Raw genomic sequence first — 23376 nt, 5'->3', positions numbered from 1 at the left:
TCATCTTGCTTTATTGGCCGAGGGAGCCGGCGTACAGCTGGAGTGGTACCTATTTGGTGGTACCCGCTGGAGTGGTACCTATTTATCTACTTGCACTATGACATGCTTTTGAACTGCTAGGTTGGCAGGAGCAGGGACCGAGCAATGGGAGTTCACCCCGTCACAGGGATTCGAACCGCCAACCTTCGGATTGGCAAGTCCTAGGCTCTGTGGTTTAACTCACAGCACCACCCACGCCCCCTTGAGACTCCTTAGGGTAGTGATAAAGCAGGATATCAAATCCAAACTCTTCGTCTTCTTGCCCTGTGCCACGACTCACCTGTCTGTGCAAGCGGCAATAGCGTGAGAAATCACATGGCTACCCACTCGCTACCTGCAAAAGGCAGCAAGCGGCCGCCCCTTTCCCTGCTTTTTCACCTTTTTAGTGCACCGCAACTCCAAAGGAGGAATACGAGACACTCGCAGGGAGACACACCCTGCTTACCACATCCTGGATACCCAGGTGAGAAAAGCTTAGTGGGGGACAGAGGTCATCCGGGACACAAAGCAACGGAATAAATTAATTTCACCAAGTAAAACGAGGTTTTGAGAAGCTGGAAAGAAGTCTGGGCATTACGCGCAACTGTCTTCCTCTCTCTTTAAAAAATGGTTTCATTCATTTTACAATACTTGGCAGAACATTATATAAACCTAAAAAAACTGTAGAGATAGAAAGAACACCAATGGCAAGGTACAAACAGCTGGTGGCACGGCAGGGCGATTTTAACAAACCGGTTTTACAAACGCTAAGGAAATGGTCCAGTCCCTTATTCTCTTGGCAGAGAGAAATGCAAGCGGCCAGTTCTAGATGCTCCTGCTGCGACTGCTTGTGTGTGTTGAGACCCGGCTAGTGTTGGGGCAAAGCTACAGAGCAGCCCTCTCCCAATCCCTGCCATCTCGTTGCTGCTTACCTGGACAGGGCTGGCAGGAGAGAATGGCAAGGCTGTGTGGTTACACCGAGGTGAGGGCTGGACTGGCAGAGGTGAATCCACTGGCACAAGCATGGAGCCCACCTTGCTAGCGCCCCCGCTCTGCCCAGGTTATGTGGTCATGACGGCAGTGTGGGAGGGTGGCTCAGCCCCAATACAAGCATGGCTGGGGGACCTGGCGATCCAGTGATCTTTTGCAAACCTTAGGGAACGAACATTAGGCAAGACCCTCTTTAGAGTACTTTGCCGCGTACGTGAAAGGAGACAACACGCTTTCGGCTGGGGCAGGTAACCGAGTAACCCTCCTGCAGCAAAACAAACGACTACCTGCTCCTTTAAAGACTAACTGCAGATCCACACCAAACATTTAAAGGACACCCAATGCGCATTTAAAGTACTGTACATGTCTATTTGTTTTTATTATAAATAACTACTGTACATGTCTTTCCCCCTCGACTCCTGGGAATCGTAGTTCCCCCACTCACAGAGCTGCTACAATTCCCGGCATCCTTAACAAGCTAGTTCCCAGGATTCTTTGGCGGGAAGACATGCGCTTTAAATGTGCATCGCATGCACTTTGAAGGCAGGGTGTGGATCTGTCGTTAACACCTTTATTGTGTGGCGTATTGGGGGCTCGTGGGCCAGAGCCCCCTTTGTCAAGAGTTATACGACGGGATCGCATCAGTGGGTGTGCCTTTTTCAGATGCAGGTACATAGCCCACATGCCGAGGGGGCCATTTCATGCACCTGACAAAGGTTTCAGCCACAATAAATGTATTTAGTCTTCAAGACAGCACAAGGTTCTTCGTTGCTGATGAATAAGGAAGCGATCCACATGCATCAACGAAAAGGAACCTGGGTGGCTTAGAATCCTACTTTTTATGTCATATACTACTACTAAAAATAATTTTATTATTTATACCCTGCCCTTCTTACTGGGCTGCCCCAGCCACTCTGGTCTCCTTCCAACATAATAAAAACACTGCAAACTAGGCTCCATGAACTTGAGAGGGGTGTTTCTGCAGCAGTACAGCCTCTGAGATGTACTTAATTCTTCTTACTTTGATAAAGCATTCTGATCTACGCCACACAACCCTCCTAACAATTGTTGTTGTTTTGGACTGAGTGTATGTGTGTGTTAACACATCAATATAATGTCTGCTTTTTACATTCCTCCTATGGGCACACATGAGCTGTTCTGGACATTTATCGCCCCCCTTTCGAAAAAAACAATGCCCTAAAAAGAGCTCTGCGCAACTCAAAAGTTTCGCTCCTAGCGTTTTAAAACCCTTGTCGGAAGAGTTATCAATTCAACTGCGCTACTTTTTTTCAAAGTTTAGGCAGCTGCCTAAACTCTGAGGTGCGTTTCTCACAAAGCCATTTAAGGTACAAATGTTTATTTGGGGGGGGGGGCGTTCCTGACTTCCTGCTAGACTCCAGAAGGACCTCTGGGACATTTGTAATAGCTGTGACTTCGATCCAGTTAGCAACCAAGGAGAGGGGGCTAAAAACGAAGGCCGCAGCCTCTTTGGTTTCAGATGAAGTCTCAGTCGTCGGAATCTGTGTCGTGCCTCCTCTTGGCTCCCCGAGATGTGGGGGACCTGCTCCTCCGCCGCTTGTGGGGCCGGGTGCTTTTGCCCCTAGGAGACGGGGACCGGCTGCCACTTCGACACTCCCTCCTTCCGCGGCTGGGGGCCTGTGTCTTTGTGGCTGGTCGGTTGCCGGGGGTCCCTTCCTTGATGCTGCTGGAGGAGGCTGGGCTGCGGCGCCACCTGCTGGGCGGTTTCTGTTCTTCCTGGGCGGGTGATGAATGGCTGTCACGGCGGCTGGCTCCAGCCTGCCGGCAGGATGATGGATGGCGCTCGGGAGGCGAGGCGGGTCGTCTCTTTCTGCAAGCACAGAGGAGAGCCGGGTCAGATCATCAGGACACCCAGCAGTTCCCAGGGATGCACAGAAAGGGTCAGGAGAAAGAGAGGGAGAGGGAGAAAAACTCTAGTCTGCAAGCAGCGTGCTTGCTGGTACTATTTGCAATGAATTAAAAGTATGCACCTCGGCTTCCTAGGTTGCAAGAAAAACAGGAAGCTGCCTTAAACCTGGGGGCACTGTGATACAGTGGTTCCGCTCCTTCCTCCTGGGCCATGTCCAGAAAGCGGTGTTGGGGGGTGAGTGTTCAGACCCCTGGTCTCTCACTTGTGGGGTGCCTCAGGGCTCTGTCCTCTCCCCCATGCTTTTTAATATCTATATGAAGCTGCTGAGAGAGATCATCAGGGGGTTTGGGCTGGGTGTTCATCAATATGCGGATGATACCCAGCTCTACCTCTCTTTTAAATCCGAACCAGTGAAGGCTGTGAAGGTCCTGTGTGAGTGACTGGAGGCGATCGGGGGATGGATGGCGGCTAACAGATTGAGGCTGAATCCTGACAAGATAGAAGTACTGTTTTGAGGGGACAGGGGATGGGCGGGTGTGGAGGACGCCCTGCTCCTGAATGGGGTAACTGTGCCCCTGAAGGACCAGGTGCGCAGCCTGGGAGTCATTTTGGACTCACAGCTGTCCATGGAGGCGCAGGTCAGTTCTGTGTCCAGGGCAGCTGTCTACCAGCTCCATCTCTTACACAGGCTGAGACCCTCCCTGCCCGCAGACTGTCTCGCCAGAGTGGTGCATGCTCTAGTTATCTTCCACCTGGACTACTGCAATGCGCTCTACGTGGGGCTACCTTTGAAGGTGACTCGGAAACTGCAATTAATCCAGAATGCGGCAGCTAGACTGGTGACTGGGAGTGGCCGCTGGGACCACATAACACCGGTTCTGAGAGATCTGCTTTGGCTCCCAGTATATTTCCGAGCACAATTCAAAGTGTTGGTGCTGACCTTTCAAGCCCTAAAAGTCCTTGGCTGAGTATACCTGAAGGAGCGTCTTCACCCCCATTGTCCAACCAGGACACTGAGGTCCAGCTCTGAGGGCCTTCTAGCAGTTCCCTCATTGTGAGGTTACAGGGAACCAGGCAGAGGGCCTTCTCGGTAGTGGCACCCGCCCTGTGGAACACCCTCGGACGTCAAGGAAATAATTATTTTTAAAAGACATCTGAAAGCAGCCGTGTTTAGGGAAATTTTTAATATTTAATGCTGTATTGTTTTAAACACTCGACTGGGAGCCGCCCAGAGTGGCTGGGGAAACCCAGCCAGATGGGCTGGGTATAAATAAATGATTATTATTATTATTATTATTATTATTATTATTATTATTATTACTGGGTCAATTAGCTTAATACTGCCCACACTGACTGGCAGCATCTCTCCAGGGTTTCAGGAAGAGGACATTCCGAGCCCTACTTAGAGAGGCCGGGGATTGAACCTGTGACCCTCTGCATGCCAAGCAGATGCTCCAACCCCTGAGCTATGGCCCTTCCCTCAGAAGAGGAAGTTATCCCAGATGTTCTCCTGCTCTTACAACCTGTACTAAAGCAGAATATCTCATGCCATGGGCCATGTCAATTCTGCAATGGAAAAATGCTTACCAACACACCTTTCAAGGAAAGAGCCAGGGTGGTGCAGTGGTTAAGGTGTTGGGCCAGGAACTGGGAGGCCAGGGTTCGAATCCCTGCTCGCCCAACAAGCTCACTGGGTGACCTTGAGCCTGTCACTCTTTTATTTCGTTTTTTATAAAAGAGCAACATTACAGTGGCTAAAAAAGGAGTTATTGCTCGCTAGCTCCCCAGATTTTCCTTGTGGCTTTCTAGCCATTTGGTGTGGCCCCAATTCCTCCTCCCAGCGCCTGCCAACCTAGCAGTTCGAAAGCACCCTCCGGTGCAAGTAGATAAATAGGGACCGCTTTCTAGCGGGAAGGTAAACGGCGTTTCCGTGTGCGGCTCTGGCTCGCCAGAGCAGCGATGTCACGCTGGCCATGTGACCCGGAAGTGTCTCCGGACAGCGCTGGCCCCTGGCCTCTTGAGTGAGATGGGCGCACAACCCCAGAGTCTGGCAAGACTGGCCCGTACGGGCAGGGGTACCTTTACCTTTAATTCCTCCTCCAAGATTTATCAGTAAAGGGGAAGAGTGCAGCTCAGTGGGTAGAGCGCCTGCTCAAGCCATGGCATCTCCAGGTAGGGCTGGGCAAAGATAAGTTAAAGGTAAAGGGACCCCTGACCATTAGGTCCAGTCGTGGCCGACTCTGGGGTTTCAGCTTCCAGATGGAAAAATCAAAACTGGAAACAGAATTGTTAGATTCCAAAGCTAAGAATTTGTCAAGGATGTATAACTTGCTGTTGAAATGGAATACTCAAGATGAAACGGTGAAATCTGCTATGATTAAATGGGCACAAGATGTTGGTCATAACATTATGTTTGCTGACTGGGAACAGTTGTGGACCACAGGTATGAAATTTACGGCATGTAATGCCTTAAGAGAGAATATTATGAAAATGATATATAGGTGGTACATAACCCCAGTCAAGCTTGCAAAAATCTAAGATTTGCCCGATAATAAATGTTGGAAATGTAAAGAGACTGAAGGTACATTCTTTCACCTTTGGTGGACGTGCCCAAAGATTAAGGCTTTCTGGGAAATGATCTATAATGAACTGAAAAAGGTATTTAAATATACCTTCCTTAAGAAACCAGAGGCCTTTCTCCTGGGCATGGTCGGCCAATTGGTGCTAAACAAAGACAGAACATTTTTTATGTATGCAACAACAGCAGCAAGAATACTCATTGCAAAGTACTGGAAGACACAAGATCTACCCACTCTGGAAGAATGGCAGATGAAGGTGATAGACTATATGGGACTAGCAGAAATGACTGGCAGAATCCGAGACCAGGGAAAAGAGTCGGCGGAAGAAGACTGGAAGAAATTTAAATACTATCTGCAGAGGCATTGTAAAATTAATGGATATTAAAATGATGTTGGACAGAAATTAAGTGGTTATCAGCTGTAACGTAAAGGTTGAGAAATAAGTTATAATAAGTTATAATAAGGATTTGCTGAGTTAACAATTTGAAATAGAATACAAAAGGGGAAGGTGAGAGGAGGTCTGGGAAACAAGGTAATGGAAATAAGTAATGGAAATTGTATTTGTTTTAATCGCTTTTTTAATTTTGAATTTTTGTATTTTTGTTATTTTTTGTGGTTTTTTTGTTTTTGTTATTAATTCGGAAATTTTAATAAACATTTTATATATATAAAAAAAGAGTTACCCCTCTCTGTCGTCTGGAGAAGAGGAGGCGGAGGAGGCAGAATCTTCTCTTTTTCTACGATGCTTCTCCTTCTCCTTCTCTTTTTTCTTTTCTTTCTTGTGCTTCTTCTTCTTCTCTTTCTTCTTTTTGGGTTTCTTGCTGGGCTCTGGCCTGCATGGCAAGAGAGTAATAGACAGAATATCTTTCTTCTCCCCCCCACCCACCAGCTCAAGATACAGAATTTGAGCAGCTTCCAGAACTGGAACACGCTCCAATCCTCAATCGGCGGCAGGTGAGTTCATGGTACACTCCCGATAGGACTATACCACCCATTTGATACCCGCTTACATGCCAAAAGCTCCTTGTGCATGAATCATAGAATTGTAGAACTGGAAGGACCTCAAGAGCCATCTACAGTGGTACCTCTGGATACGAATGGGATCCGTTCCAGAGCCCCGTTCGCATCCTGAAGCGAACACAACCCGCATCTGCGCGTGTCGCGATTCGCAGCTTCTGCGCATGTGCGTGATGTCATTTTGAGCGTCTGCGCATGCTTGAGCGGTGAAACCTGGAAGTAACGCATTGGGTTACTTCCTGGTCACAGCAGAGCGCAACCCGAAAATGCTCAATAGAGGAATGTTTTCCCTATGTGGGACTTGAACTCGTGACTCATGAGATTACGAGTCTCATGCTTTACCAACTGAGCTACCCCATGGAAAGTTACTATGCTAGGGGGGAGGTCTGGAGTTCAGCCTCCTCTTTTTACATTGGATATAACCCCATCTTTCATTCTCCTCAGAATCCTACCCAGTTTGAGGGCCTCCTCTTTGAATTCAGAAAAACAGCTGCCCTTCTAGCATTGCAGGGGGTTGGACTAAATTAATAATAATAATAATAATAATAATAATAATAATAATAATAATAATAATAATAATTTATTATTTATACCCCACCCATCTGGCTGGGTTTCCCCAGCCACTCTGGGCAGCTTCCAACAGAACACTAAAATACAATAACCTATTAAACATTAAAAGCTCCCCTAAACAGGGCTGCCTTCAGATGTCTTCTAAGTCTGGTAGTTGTTTTTCTCTTTGACATCTGGTGGGAGGGCATTCCACAGGGCGGGCGCCACCACCGAGAAGGCCCTCTGCCTGATTGCTTGTAGCCTCACTTCTTGCAGGGAGGGAACCGCCAGAAGGCCCTTGGAGCTGGACTTCAGTGTCCAGGCACAACGATGGAGATGCTCCTTCAGGTATACTGGATCGAGGCCAGTATTAGATTATCTGGTGGGAGGGAGTTCCACAGGGCAGGCACCACCACCGAGAAGGCCCTTGGGGGTCTCTTCCAGCTCTACAATTCTATGATCTCCCTAGACCCGAGAGACAAGAGGACGCCTGGGAGGTTTCTTACTCTGCGGCTCCCGTTTCCTCTTCTTTATCCGGTTTCTTTTTGGTAGCCGAAGCCTCTGGACTGCTTGCTGTTCGATGGTGCTGGGGTTTCAGAGAGAAAACAAGACACAAGAATGAAGGAATCTTGGCCAGACCTAGACAGATGCTTATTGCTGGAGAGAGAGAAGCTTTTCTGGTGGGAAGAGCCCTTCTGCTCAGTTAATGCTATCTGGAAAGTCAAGCAGCAAAGCTTTTGCTGGACTATATCATAATTTCAGGCTGGAGGGGGAAAAGATGCATGTTTCAACACTCCCTCGGGCGTGATAATCTCTACACTGAGAAAAGTGGCGTGCCTGCAAGAATGAGGTCAGCTTAGCAAGCTCCCCAACACACTCAGCTTCTTTTTCCTAAGTTAAAAGGGAGAATTCAAACATTCAATCTGACACCCAACTAGCCTGAAGTGATGCAGTCCATGGTTTCCAGTTCGGGTGCAGAAGGAAACCGTGGTTTGCAGTAACTTCTATCTATTTGGGTATCACAGCAAATGACCATTATTGTGAACATATGGCAGTTTGCATATGTTATATTTAGCTTTGGTATTTGTGGACTTCCTCGTGGGGCGTAATATGCCCTGAAAAGTAGTCGAGAATCTACAAATGACAAAGGGAACAAAAAATGTGATCTCCCAGCAGATACAACAGTATTTTGTGATTCCTATACATGTGTAATGGGACATGGGTGGCGCTGTGAGTTAAACCACAGAGCCTAGGACTTGCCGATCAGAAGGTCGGCGGTTCGAATCCCCACGACGGGGTGAGCTCCCGTTGCTCGGTCCCAGCTCCTGCCAACCTAGCAGTTCAAAAGCACGTCAAAGTGCAAGTAGATAAATAGGTACCACTCTGGCGGGAAGGTAAACGGCGTTTCCGTGCGCTGCTCTGGTTCGCCAGAAGCGGCTTAGTCATGCTGGCCACATGACCCGGAAGCTGTATGCTGGCTCCCTCGGCTAATAAAGCGAGATGAGCGCCACAACCCCAGAGTCGGCCACGACTGGACCTAACTGTCAGGGGTCCCTTTACCTTTAAACATGTGTTTCAAGCTGCATGATTTAGATTTCTTAATCTTCTGTACACCACAGTGGGCATTTGTCAATGGAAAGGGAAACTGGTCTATTTTAGGAATATACAGACAAATGTAGACTGGGGTGCTGACCAGCGGCATCCGACACCTTTAAGGCCTGCCTCACTTTAAGGAGGTGGAGAGGGAATGTCAATAACTTACCGTGAAGACTGAAAGTCCCATTTTGGCAGCTTCTTTGTCTTCTTTGGAAAACATCATCCTGCTCGCGTCACACCTGGAAGGAAAAGTTAAGACTGGGATATTACCGTTGTTTCTCGCTCCTTAATCGGTTCCTATGAAGCAATATAATTTCATTTATTTAACAAAATTTATATATCGCTCTAATGTTAAGAAAACTGCTAAGTGGCTTACAAAAAATATTTTTTTTAAAACATTAAAAATCTCTCTCTCTCTCTCTCTATATATATATAAAAGTTAAAAACTGATTACTTAAATGCATTCAAAAGATTGAAATGAACAGTAGCTAAAAAGGGGGTAAACCTCTTGTGACTTCTACACCTAACGGCCCTGGGCTCCTTTAGAGGGAGCTGCAGGGTAATAACCCTAATAAATAAAAAATAAATACAGTGGTACCTTGGTTCCCAAACGCTGAAAACCCAGAAATAAGTGTTTCAGTTTTCTAACATTTTTCGGAAGCCAAACATCCAATGCGGCTGTCGGCTGTTGTTTCCAGGGCACCTGCACCAATCAGCAGCCACGCCTTGGTTTTTGAACATTTCAGAAGTCAAAACAACGTCCGGAACAGATTAAGTTTGACGCTTTCATTTTTGCTATTTATTTTGCTTTTTTGTTTTTGAGGCTTTTTCGGTTAATTTGTTTTTGTGACTGTGTGGAACCCAGTTCCGCTACCGACTGATTGACTGTGTGACTGAGGAAATGGATAAAAGCCCCCCAATCAAAACAATGACTATCATCAGTGCAGGTAAGGAAAAATAAATAAATAATTTTTTATCATCTACAATATTGTATTATTTATTTTCTAGCACAGTCCATTGATTATTGCTTTCATTTTAAAGATCAATGGTCTCATTAAATAGTAAAATCCATGTTAAATTGCAGTTTTAGAGGTTGTTTTTAAAAGTCTGGAATGGATTAATCCGTTTTGCATTACTTTCTATGGGAAAGCACGCTTTGGTTTTGGAACGCTTTGGTTTTGGAACATACTTCCGGAACGGATTAAGTTTGAGAACCAAGGTAGCACTGTAAACATAATCAGAACTGCAGAGTCGGAAGGGACCTCAAGGGTTTAAAATGGAGCTTTCCAATTTTTTCATACCTTTTAGTCATGCATCACACAGTGATTCAGTTTTACTATCAAACCAGAGGTTAAACCAGCCCCTTTCCAGCCCGGGAAAAGCGCGGGGAGCGTTTGCATGACAAACCTACACACTGCAGCCGACACACTAACGTGTTTGGTAAGCTCTGGTTTAAAGACTAAGGGAGATGTACACAGAACAAGACATGCACACGGCGTAAAATCTGCAGGAATAGCCATGCCACTTCCAAACACAATAAACACACGAGACGTAACCGGCTGTGTTCTTAGATAAATAAGGTATACTATTCATAATATCAAATTATAAATTTCAATGGAAGTAACTCATAAAGTTCAACAAACGAACAAAGCAGAAGACCCAGTGGATCAGATCATTCTTTAGTCAGTTCATGTATAAGGTCCATCTGTGTAATGGTTTCTATTCCATCTGTCTGTTCATAAAGTCCAAAAAATCCACATGAAAGGTTGTTAGGTAAAGGTAAAGGGACACCTGACCATTAGGTCCAGTCATGGCCGACTCTGGGGTTGCGGTGCTCATCTTGCTTTATTGACTGAGGGAGCCGGCGTACAGCTTCTGGGTCATGTGGTCAGCATGACTAAGCCGCTTCTGGAGAACCAGAGCAGCGCACTGAAACGCTGTTTACTTTCCCGCCAGAGTGGTACCTATTTATCTACTTGCACTCTGACGTGCTTTCGAACTGCTAGGTTGGCAGGAGCAGGGACTGAGCAACGGGAGCTCACCCCGTCGTGGGGATTCGAACCACCGACCTTCTGATCAGCAAGTCCTAGGCTCTGTGGTTTAACCCACAGCGCCACCTGCGTCCCTCATGAAAGGTTGTTACAGTTCCACAAAATCCTTACAGAGTCTAGACAAGGATTACAGGACAGTGGATCTTACGGCATAATAGTAGCAGCTACTACTATGCCATAAGAGCCACTGTCCTGTAATATCACATATGAGCTTTAAGTACTGAAGAAGCCCAGGATGGCAAAACAAGGCCAATATTCCGGAAATCCTTGTCTAGACTCTGTGTAAGGATTTTGTGGAACTGTTACAACCTTTCATGTGGATTTTTTGGACTCTACGAACAGACAGATGGAATAGAAGAAGAAGAAGAAGAGTTTGGATTTGATATCCCGCCTTTCACTCCCTTTAAGGAGTCTCAAAGCGGCTAACATTCTCCTTTCCCTTCCTCCCCCACAACAAACACTCTGTGAGGTGAGTGGGGCTGAGATACTTCAAAGAAGTGTGACTGGCCCAAGGTCACCCAGCAGCTGCATGTGGAGGAGCGAGGAAGCGAACCCGGTTCCCCAGATTACGAGTCTATCGCTCTCAACCACTACACCACACTGGCTCTCCACGAATGGAGCTTATGCATGAACTGACTAAAGAATGATCCGATCCACTGGGTCTTCTGCTTTGTTCGTTTGTTGAACCTTATGAGTTACTATGAATAGTATACCTTACTTATCTAAGAACGCAGCCGGTTACGTCTCGTGTGTTTATTGAGTATGCTTCCAAACACAGGACAGACAAATAATTGGTCCTTTGGGAGGGCCACTGGAGTCCACTGCAGCAGCAGTAGCAGCTACCTCGAACTCCCCAGGCCCAAGACACGATCCACCGCCTTCTCGTCACGCTCTGCTCCATCACGTTTGCAGACCTCGGCGAGATCCTGCAAAAGATATTTGCAGACAAGGTATTAGGGGACACCTCGTGAAACGCCCTGGGATCTCCAGGGTGTACAAATCTAATGAATAATATAAATAAAACATTAACGAAGCAAGAGCACAAACTTGTGCACTGCCATGGAGTTGCTACAAGTTTGAGTCGAAGTCATCCTTCCTCCTTTTAGACCAGGCATGGCCAAACTTGGCCCTCCAGCTGTTTCGGGGACTACAACTCCCATCATCCCTAGCTAACAGGACCCGTGGTCAGGGATGATGGGAATTGTAGTCCCAAAGCAGCTGGAGAGCCCGGTTTGGCCATGCCTGTTTTAGACCCTTTGCAGCATACTCAGCGGTAGATGGAAGGTGGGAACCCAGATATCAAAATCAAATATCTTTAATACGGTCAATGACCAGAAAGCAGTTTATAAAAATATGACATTATAAGTAGTATTGTGCTACAAATACCAGTGGAAATATGGCCAATTCACAGAATTGGTGCTTATATTTATGCCAGGTTTCGTCTTTTAAGGTTTTAAAAATTGAATTCAAATGTCACTACTGTTTATTATCGTTCCTTCGATGTTTACAATTTGAACTCCATTACTGACATCATTGCTCGTCTTATTCTTGTTGCAATGTAACAGTACTTTGCCACAGGCCTGTTAATTTCGGGCTCTTTATCAGCTAAGAGGTGTCTAATATAGGTGTCGTCTGTACTACGAGGTATTTTCCTCAGAATCGGTTCGATCAGCTCTTTTCTTGAGTCTCGATATAATGGGCAGTATAAGATGACATGCCCGATAGTTTCGATTTCGTTGCTGTTATAGGGACATAATCTTTGTTCGATTGGTATTTTGTTGTATCTTCCCTCTAGAAGAGCTGAAGGGAGAGCGTTAAAGCGGGCCCTGGAAAATGCCCATCAGTGTTTAGCGTTATCTAGAACTTTGAGATAGTTTGCTAAATGGGGCCTTTGGGAATTGTACAGCAGTTTATAAGTTATCGGAAGTTGATTAAAGTCATTTTGGGCTTCAATGTCCCTGAGGGAACCCAGATATTTTTTGCCACAGTTTGGGAGGGGAGCCGATTGCAGGACCCTGGCCTGGCTCTCTAGCTGGAACCTCTGTAATGCTAGCACAGAGATAACCTCGTATAGAATAGAGTGGTGACCGAGGGCCACCTTCCCTGATCGGTAACCTTCCAGGGGCCACATGCCAGAGGCAATAGTGGGCAGAGCAATGGATGTGCAGCAGGTGAGTTTATAGAGACACACGCCAGCTCTCTATCCAAACAACCCAGAGGAATTAATGGACTTTAATGACACTGGGGCAAAAACAACTGGGAGGGTGGGAGAGTTTCTTTTCATTATTTATTTATTTAAGTTCTTACGTTACATCGTCAGACATTGTCATATTACATCACAAAACTTATTATGCTGTAATTTTCAACCTGTATGTATGCTTTATATACATCAAGAAAAACCAAACAAACCAAAAAAAAACACAAACCAAAAATAAAAAGCTATTCCAAACTTACTCCGAAATCATATATATACCAACACTTTGGACTTCCTGTCTATCCCGTTGTATATTCATTTTTTTTTTTTACAAATGAATGTACTCTTATTATTGTATATTTCTTTACATTTTATCTAAGACATTCCTATGTCAATTTGTACCCTTGGTCTTGTTTCTCAACTCAGTTTCTCTCCAACGTCAATCGAATGCTTGCATAGATAGTGAACCTTTACTGTATTTTTGAACTTATATTTTCAAAATATATGTCCAAGATATAAGATATATCTTATATCTATCCCACTTTCCCATAAATTTTTGTTTTGAGTTCCCTCTCAGGCTATTTGTCAGCTGTGCCACTTCAGCAAATTCTTGTAGTTTATTGTGCCAGTCCATAATTGTCGGGAGTCCTTCTTCCTTCCACCCCTTTGCCACCAAAGTCCGGGCTGCAGCCGTAGCATATAAAAACCCCCTCAAATTGCGATCCTCTCACAGAATAAAAAACTGGCAGTTATCTAGGTCAAAGCTGTTAAGCTTTTTTTAGGGAGGAAAGTCCCTTTTTTGTGGGGTTCAGGTCAAAGTTGTTGAGCTTTCTTTTTGGGAGCGGAAAATGTCAAAATTTAGTAAAGGAGGAAGGGAGAAGTCACTCACCAAAAGATCGCTAAGAAAAGAAACAGCCTCACAGAGACAATTCCGTTTACCTTTTTCATGTATGTATACTCTGAGCTTTGGGATCAAGCGTGTTTACATGCACATAAACACACACGCACACACGTTTTCCACACAAACAAATGTTTTTAAAATATATATATATAAATACCTCTTTGCTGAGTCCTGTCGGCTGCTTCTTCACGTTCTTATAACCCCTTAAAAGAAATCCAAATGAGAGTTACAAAATCTGGCAAAGGTGGACTAGAAAACCAATAAAAATTATTTGGATAAATATATATAAAAAGGGAAATAATCTATCGGCTTTGATGATCACGGGGATAGAAGGAAGGACAGCTCTTCTCTTTTTTTAAAAAAAAATAATATTTATTAAAGTTTCAAAAAGAGTTACAAAAATGAGAAAAGAAAAGAAATAAAAAATAAAAAATAAAAAAGAGAGCAGAAAATACAAAATACAAAAAAACCCAATTAGAAACATTTCCTTCTTTTCATGTCTTGTCTTTCATTTACTTGTTTCCCTGACCTCCTCACACCTCCCTTTTTTGTATTCTAGTTCAATTAAATATTTCAGCAAATCCTTTCCGCTCGGTTTTTATCCTAATAATTTATCTTAATATACTATAATTTTACATTCTCATCTCACCAATTAAAAAATCAATTTTTACCTAATCTTTTATATCGTTTCTGCTAAAACCACATTACTTCATTCCAACATCCTTCTAACATTCCTGGATCTTACAATGTCTCTGTAAATAAATTTTGAATTTTTTTCCAATCTTCTTCCACCAACTGGAAGGACAGCTCTTTTCAACTGGGTGAGGGGATGTTCATGTCACACCCATCTGCTGTTACACCCGTGGGCAGCAAACATAGCCGGGCGACTGTGTCTAAGACTTACAAGGCTGCCATCATGGCCTCCTCTTCTGCCCGCCGGACAGCAGCCAGCTCATCTTCCCGGGAGAGAGGTGCGTCACCTTTCTTCCCCTTGGCGTACCACGTGAGATCCTTCCCTTTCTGCCACCGGCCTACGGGTGCCATCAAGGAGTTCCCTGCAGATTAAACGGAGAAAGACAAACGGAAACAAAACTCAGAGCAGGACTAGAGAGTGCATGACTGCTGAGAGACCTCTAACAAGACGGAGGAGTTTGGATTTGATATCCTGCTTTATCACTAACCCGAAGGAGTCTCAAAGCGGCTAACATTCTCCTTTCCCTTCCTCCCCCACAACAAACACTCTGTGAGGTGAGTGGGGCTGAGAGACTTCAGAGAAGTGTGACTGGCCCAAGGTCACCCAGCAGCTGCATGCGGAGGGGCGAGGAAGCGAACCCGGTTCACCAGATTATGAGACTACCACTCTTAACCACTACATCATGCTGGCTCCAGATGATGCGAAGGTCCAAAGCCCAGGCTGCCTCTGTTCAAATTTTGGCTGCTTTGCAACAAATGTCCTCTTCGCTTAGACCCCGGCACCTCTGCCACACCAAAACCCTTCAGAGTGTGGAACTGAATTTCATCTCTTTATTGCAGAGGAGGAAAGAGGGGAGAGACAGAATGCCCTGCCAAAGGCCACGGTGGGCGAGATTCAAACTCAGGACTTCTCAAACAGACTCATAGTCATTTCAGCACATAGCTGATGGTTGGAGCTAACTCAGCCTTCAGCAGTCAAAAGACAGCAGAGGGTCATCTCCCTACCTAGGTAGTTTTCCCTTTGTTTGTCGGTCTTTACATCTTCCCAGTTAAACTGGTCCTGCCCTCCTCTCACGCCCCCTCGGGACGAGCCAAACATGGTGAAGGACAGGAGAGAACGAGCCCGGAACGTCTTCTTTCCTTCCTTCCTTTTAAAGTAGAACGCCAATCCTCAGGGAGCTCAAGATTCCAATCCTCAGGCGCCTGGACGTGGAAAACAGAGAAAGCAACAGGCTTAAGAAATGTTAAAGTTTTAGTATTCCGTTGTGCTCTCAAAAGTGGCCGTGACTTTGCTCATTGTATTTGTGTGGACTTAAGTGACAGAGCCCAGGGAGATGTGAATTCTAAGCGGCAAAACTTCTATACTGCCTGGGTGGGAAGAGACAGCCCAAAGGCCACATTCCTTTCTAAGTAATCTTTCGGAAGTGGAGGTCAAATAATAATAATAATAATAATAATAATAATAATAATAATAATAATTTATTATTTATACCCTGCCCATCTGGCTGGGCTTCCCCGGCCACTCTGGGCAGCTTCCAACAGAATATTAAAATACAATAACCTATTAAACATTAAAAGCTTCCCTAAACAAGTCTGCCTTCAGATGTCTTCTACAAGTCTGGTAGTTGTTTTTCTCTTTGACATCTGGTGGGAGGGCATTCCACAGGGCGGGTGCCACCACCGAGAAGGCCCTCTGCCTGGTTGGCTTCTCACAGTGAGGGAACCGCAAGAAGGCCCTCGGCACTGGACCTCAGTGTCCAGGTAGAACGATGGGGGTGGAGATGCTCCTTCAGGTATACCAGTGGTGGGGCGTACCAGAGGCAAAAATGGGAGGAGCAGCCAAAGTTAGTTCGCTCCCATGTGCTTAACCCTCCTCCATCCATGCGAGCCAGAGGTGTCATCAGAGTTCAAGGGCAAATTTCAGCCAGACCCACATGCCCAAGGAAGGTGCCAAGTGGATCTGGTGAGGGGGTGCAGCCTTGGAGGGTCTCAGGGGTCAGATCCAGAGACCCAGGGAGCCTCTTGTGCCCCTTCCCCTCAGGCCAGAGATTCCCCAGCCCTGATCCGTTCACTTGGCTGAATACTACTCTGAAGAAAAATAGCTTCAATGTGCATATCCCATCTTTGGACAGTTCAGGACACCTTGCATACATTCATAGCTGTTAACTAGAAGGCTGGTAGTTCAAGCCCACCCAGAGACGGCTTTGGGCAGAATTCCTGCATTGCAGGGGGTGAGTCTAGAGGACCCCCGGGGTTCCTTCCAACTCTACAATTCTATGATGTAAATGAAATAACATATCAATAGGAGAACTGGGTTTGTTTGCTTTTCCAAGGCCAATAATCAAAACACGCTTACTCTGGATAAATTAACACAACAGGCATTCCAAGCCTTAGAAGAGCCACACAACCCCCAACACAAGTCACAAAGTGCCAAGCTACATGCCACAGCTAACGATGATGCAAGATGGATCTTGTGTCTTTAGCAAACCTTTACAAAGAGCCCTTGTAGCAAAACCAATATGGCCACAGGTAGTCCCTTTCTGAAAGGAAAAGGCTTTGTTTTATGAAGAAGAAGAAGAAGAGTTTGGATTTGATATCCCGCCTTTCACTCCCCTTCAGGAGTCTCAAAGCGGCTAACATTCTCCTTTCCCTTCCTCCCCCACAACAAACACTCTGTGAGGTGAGTGGGGCTGAGAGACTTCAAAGAAGTGTGACTGGCCCAAGGTCACCCAGCAGCTGCATGTGGAGGAGCGGAGACTCGAACCCGGTTCCCCAGATTACAAGACTACCGCTCTTAACCACTACACCACACTGGCTCTCATGAAATGAAGCGTAGAGTGTTTAGGAGCACAGAGAGTGCCTTTTTCCTAAGATGAAAAGAAGATGCTTTAGCTGTACTTCATACTTGCAAAGATATATTCTTTTTCCAGATAGAAGCAAGATTGACTCTCTCTGAAGTCTATTTAAAACAACAACAAATATTAAATACAGCAACAACTCCGAAGGTATAAAACATCAAATTCGTGACTTCGATGCCTGACTTAAATGACAACAATCTGGGCAGGTTAGTACAAATCTGGCAGCTTGGAAACCCCAGTTTCTGACAGCAGGCTTCAAAAAAACGTTGTAGGGCGTGTGTTGCAGCCCAAACCATCTAGAGAGCACCAGGGTGGGTGGGTGTGATTTCCAAAATAATTTGGCAGCCTGCTCTTGTGCACCTTTATTCAGAACTTAGGTTCTGGAGTGTGTTCACTAGGGCTCCAAACCAAGAAACAATGCTGAGATTTCACCGTCTTCACTTGCAAAGCGCTTCCCTCCATCTCTACTGTGTTTGTCAATTATCACAAACAACTCAGTGGGATAATGCACAGTTTCTTAAGGCCAGTGGGGGAAATTTTTAAAAGCTACAATCTAAGATACCCAAGTGTCTTAACGAGGGAAAGCCTGTGCTTATTCACTCGGAAATAAGTCCCACCAAGTTTTGACAGGTAAGTACTCTCAAATCCATGGGTAGGCAAACTAAAGCCTGGGGGCCGGATCCGGCCCAATCGCCTTCTAAATCCGGCCCGCGGACGGTCAGGGAATCAGCGTGTTTTTACATGAGTGGAATGTGTCCTTTTATTTAAAATGCATCTGTGGGTTATTTGTGGGGCATAGGAATTCATTCTCCCCCCCCCAGAAAAAATATAGTCCAGCCCCCCAAAAGGTCTGAGGGACAGTGGACCGGCCCCCTGCTGAAAAAGTTTGCTGACCCCTGCTCAAGTCGGTATCCATAGCATTGCAACCTAACAGCACGCCTTCCCTGGGAGTAAGTCCCACTGAACTCAGCAGGGCTTGCTTTTGGGCAGATTGCATGGATAGATAAAGTGCTTTTTTCTGGGGGTATGCATACCCCTAAACATTTTGTGAATATTTGTACTTTTGCCCATTTCCTGTATTTATTTTTCCCGATCTGAGCTACAAAACTGTGATTTTCTTGAGTCGAAATGAGAGTACCCCTAAACATTTTTTTATAATAAAAAACCACTGGATAGATAGACAGACAGACAGACAGTACAGTTGGAAGGGACCCTGGGGTCATCTAGCCCAACCCCCCCCAGCAACGCAGGCGTAACCATAGCTATCAACGTTTCCCCCTTTTGTTAGGGGAAACTCCCTTATTCTGAATAGGATTCCTCGCAAGAAAAGGGAAAAGTTGACAGCTATGGGCGTAACAGGTAAGAGAAATCTACATACAGTAAATGCACGCCCCCCGTACCTTTCCACACTCCGGCCATTCTGTATTTTGGGGGGCTGCTCTTAACTGTCAGCCTCCCCCCCCCCCACTTCTGCAACTCCCCGCCCCCCCCCCAGCCAAAGCTTCCCCCACTTTGCGACTCACGTGCTGCCTGCAGAACCCGCTTCCTGCAGCAACTTCCGCAAGCTTTGGGAGACACCATCGCGCCGCGTGCCCGTGGGGGGGATACGGGCCGCACCAAGTTGCTGGGAGGGGGGTGGCCAACTCTCTTTAGCAACCGCAGAATAATATAATAATAATAATAATAACAACAAACAACAACAACAATAATAAATTTTATTCATACCCCGCCCTCCCTGGCCAGAGGCGGATAACAACAGTAAAATTACAGTAAAAATATTGTGATAGGAATTTTATGGTCTTAGACATATGGTAATATTCATAAGTGTACCAACCAAGCACATACATGGATCAGCACAGGAAGGCCAACCTGGAACCATTTTGATTCCTAAACTGAGCAAATATTTTCTCTCCAAGGTGAAAGTGGGAAACCTCCCCTTTGTCTCTTTCCTCACAAATCCTGTCTTAAGGGTATGTCTGTGTATGAACAGGGTGAGCCCAGGAACTAAGTATTTGTCATTACAAAAGACTGGCCAGGCTACCCAGGTAATCCAATCAAGTAAGCAGGGTATCCAATCAAGTAACCTGCCAGACAGGAGATAAACAACGACAGGAGAAAAGCAACATTCAAATTTTCTGTTTTAGACCGCCTTTTCTGTGATGTAGGGATGCGGGTGGCGCTGTGGGTTAAACCACAGACCCTAGGACTTGCCGATTGCATGGTCGGCGGTTCGAATCCCCGCGCTGGGGTGCGCTCCCGTCGTTCGGTCCCAGTGCCTGCCAACCTAGCAGTTCGAAAGCACCTCCGGGTGCAAGTAGATAAATAGGGACCGCTTACTGGCGGGAAGGTAAACGGCGTTCCATGTGCTTCGCTGGCTCGCCAGATGCAGCTTCGTCACGCTGGCCACGTGACCCGGAAGTGTCTCCGGACAGCGCTGGCCCCTGGCCTCTTAAGTGAGATGGGCGCACAACCCTAGAGTCTGTCAAGACTGGCCCGTACAGGCAGGGGTACCTTTACCTTTTTTCTGTGATGTAGGTATGATGTATCTGAGGGGTCGTCTTAGGTTACACCCCTTCTGTGATTGATGTATGTATGATGTTTCTGGGGGTGGTCTTGATCTACAGGGTGGCAATTTCGAAAGTCTTTATAAGGCCTTGCATGCCATTGTTCTGGGTCCCTCCTCTCTCCTGCGTGTGAGGGGAGCACCCTGTTGCAATAAAGATCAGGCTTACTAGCTGCTTTGCTTCTCAATATTCTCTGGTTGGCCTCTGTTATTCTCCCCTACCAATAGGGAACCTATGTAAGGACTCTATATGGGCTCTTGGATAACCCATAAGGGGAAAGGGCAATTTTTGTTTACAACAACATAATAGGAAGGAAAAAAACAACAACCCCAATTTAAAATACAGGTTAAAATGCAATTTAAAATGCAACCTCATTTTAAAAGTAGCCCATAGATCAAAACCATAAGGGGAGGGAAACATAAGGGTCAGACCGAGTCCAAAACCAAAGGCGAGGCGGAACAGCTCTGTCTTGCAGGCCCTGCGGAAAGAGATCAAGTCCCGCAGGGCCCTAATCTCTTGTGACAGAGCGTTCCACCACGTCGGGGCCAGTACTGAAAAGGCCCTGGCCCTAGTTGAGACCACTCTAACCACCTTGCAACCTGTTGTGGATGGGTAGTGCACCTTTGAAGGTGACTCGGAAACTACAACTAATCCAGAATGCGGCAGCTAGACTGGTGACTGGGAGCGGCCGCCGAGACCATATAACACCGGTCTTGAAAGACCTACATTGGCTCCCAGTATGTTTCCGAGCACAATTCAAAGTGTTGGTGCTGACCTTTAAAGCCCTAAACGGCCTCGGTCCAGTATACCTGAAGGAGCGTCTCCACCCCCATCATTCTGCCCGGACGCTGAGGTCCAGCGCCGAGGGCCTTCTGGTGGTTCCCTCATTGCGAGAAGCAAAGCTACAGGGAACCAGGCAGAGGGCCTTCTCGGTAGTGGCGCCCGCCCTGTGGAACGCCCTTCCAGCAGATGTCAAAGCGATAAACAACTACCTGACATTCAGAAGACATCTTAAGGCAGCCCTGTTCAGGGAAGTTTTTAACATGTGATATTTTACTGTATTTTTGGTTTTTATGGAAGCCGCCCAGAGTGGCTGGGGAGGCCCAGCCAGATGGGCGGGGTATAAATAATAAATAATAATAATATTTATTTTTATTATTATTATTATTATTATTATTATTATTATTATTATTATAGATGAGCCTCTCTGGACATGGAGAGGTGATGATGGTGCAGGAAACTTCAGTGGCTTGAAGTCTGCCTTCGTTGCAGGTTTATCGCGGCACAGGAGCCCTGCATTGGGGAATGGGGGCAGGTGGTGGTAACTCTCATTCTTGGGACAGCCTGTTCTTTCGAACTCCCTGCCTATTGACTTCAATCAGGCCTGCTAGAAACATTCTTGTTTATAGACAAGCCAGATGCTTGCCTAAGCCCTCATCCCTACGCGGAGAAAGGTGTGGTTTCAAATTTGGTGGTTGACCATGTCTTGAGATTCCCGCTTTGCAGGGGTCGGACTAGATGACCCTGGGTGCCCCTTCCAATGCCACAACTCTGAAAGTAACATTGGATCTCCCGCCTCACCCGTTCCATCATCTGCACTTCCTCCTTCCCTCTAGTTAAAATTTAAACTGCAAGTTCCCCAAGGCTTTATGATCTGTTTGCATTGCTCTGTGAAAGAACAGTGTATAGCAGTAACTAATACAGTAATCTCATTTATTATTTTTCCAAAAGAGCACGTGGAAGCACAGCAGCTGACAAATCTTCCAACTGAAGCAGAAAAGGGGCATTTAAGTAAGAGTTTTGTTGCTCCTGCTCAAGCTACCCACACCTATTTTTTACAAAATTCTTTATAATTATTAAATGCGCAGGAGCCAGTGTTTGGGTTAGTGAAAGGGGGAGCCTTAATGAAATCAGTGAATCCTGAGAGGTTGGATGGGCATCTGTCATGCATTGCAGGGGATCGGACTAGATGATCGCCAGGATCCCTTCCTACTCTAGAATTCCCATGATTCATCCTAGATTTCCCTCCAAACCCTAATTTCAGCAAAATCTTGTCCCTTCCCCCATAGCCTAAAAATAAAAAGCGGTCAGCTCTTCTGACACCCCATTCATAAAGCGCCAGTCTTCCTCTGTATCTGGTCCTGTTATAGCCCTGAAAAGTGGGCCACTGATCTCATGCAGAACAAGACCATTTCCTACGTTCTTTGCCAGATTCGCCTCCTTCGAGGGAAAGAAGTTTAATGTTTTTAACAGATGCACTACAGGCAAACTCAACAGGTGAAGTCCAGCCATAAAGATTGGTAAGGTGTTGAGAAAGTTATTCAAGGACCCTCTGCCCATTTTTTTTTAAAGTGACTGTACATACTGAGGGGGAGAAAAAAATGAAGCATTTAAATGAATGGTAATAATAATAAGGAATAACTTAATGTTTATTGATTCAAAGCCTTTTGATTAAGATGTCCCCAATTAACTGGACAGCGGACTTTAGGGCAATCTTAGGCTGCAGTTACAAATGCGCTTACTAAAGAATAACCCTGGTGGAAATTCATAATCTGGGTAAACATACACAGGATTGCACTGCTAATGATTTTCACGGATATATTTGCAAAAGCCAAGAGCAGTAGCAACGTTCTTTGAGAATAAGTTTTCCCCTTTCTCTTCCGCACAGGAGGAGATGCCTCTTGCATGATAGTGTGCTTACCTTTTCTTCTGAATCATAGCCAAAACCCTTGTTCAAATGAACATTAACAAATAAAATCCTCGTATATTTTTCATCGTATATGAAAATATACGATGAATTAAAAAAGATGACGGGGATAACTTTTACTAAAAAACCGGAGGCATTTCCATTAAGCATTTTAGATAAAGAGATCCCAAAAAATCTGAGAGAGCAGTGGCTCGAATACTTCTGGCCAAGGGATGGAAAGATCACGAGGCTCCAAAAACAACAGATTGGCAAATCAAATTACAGGAATTGCTGGAGACGGCTCAACTGACTAGTAAACTCAGAGGAAACTCAAAGCAAAAATTAGCGGGAAAATGGGATGTTTATAAAAAATATGTTCAGAAATACAATAACAGTTTTGACTCCATGCTAGCATTCGAGTGATAAAGGAACTAAAAGGAGGTGGACTACAATTAAGGATTTATTATGTTTTCAGAATGTATTAGAAAAATTATATAGAAAGGTTTATTGTTTTGTGTACATTCAAATGTAAGATAAAACATATGCAAAGGGGCTTGACAGGAAGTCAAAGTTGAAGAAAAGATTTTGGAAGATAAAAGGGGAAAAAATATTTACTTTCATTATTATCATTTTCTGTGTGGGTGTGGGTGTCTGCACATATGTGTGTTGTTGTATGCAATGTTTGGGAGGAAATAAGACGGTAAATAACAAATAACAAACTAAGTATCAATGTATGTAATTTTTATTTCTTAATTATATTTAGTGGTAGTATGGCTGGATTGTTTTTTGTAA

The 23376-nt window shown here is 45.4% G+C and overlaps 1 protein-coding gene and 1 long non-coding RNA gene across 3 annotated transcripts in view; one reads left to right on the top strand and one right to left on the bottom strand.

Moving 5' to 3' along the window:
* The window catches only part of LOC309353458, a 339290-nt gene that overhangs the window by 176338 nt on the left and 139576 nt on the right, over positions 1-23376 (top strand). The gene's annotated exons all lie outside the window — the stretch shown is intronic.
* Positions 745-18951, bottom strand: LOC309353292 (multiple myeloma tumor-associated protein 2). 2 transcript variants are annotated; one of them, XM_081882678.1, is made up of 9 exons: positions 18858-18951; positions 15482-15679; positions 14688-14838; positions 13941-13986; positions 11532-11614; positions 8804-8876; positions 7548-7627; positions 6159-6308; positions 745-2857 (listed from the first exon to the last, which is right to left on the bottom strand). In XM_081882678.1, exons 2-9 carry the CDS (start codon positions 15573-15575, stop codon positions 2515-2517), a joined length of 1020 nt encoding a protein of 339 aa, XP_081738804.1. In that variant the 5' UTR covers positions 15576-15679; positions 18858-18951; the 3' UTR covers positions 745-2514. The 2 variants fall into 2 exon arrangements, with proteins under 2 accessions (XP_081738804.1, XP_081738803.1); XM_081882677.1 differs by lacking the exon at positions 18858-18951 and adding an exon at positions 18735-18810.

This window comes from Podarcis melisellensis (genome assembly GCF_964234715.1).
Source record: "Podarcis melisellensis genome assembly, chromosome: 12".
NCBI lineage: Eukaryota > Metazoa > Chordata > Lepidosauria > Squamata > Lacertidae > Podarcis > Podarcis melisellensis.
Note: the sequence above shows the minus strand (reverse complement) of the source record. Positions and strands in the feature narration are given on the sequence as shown.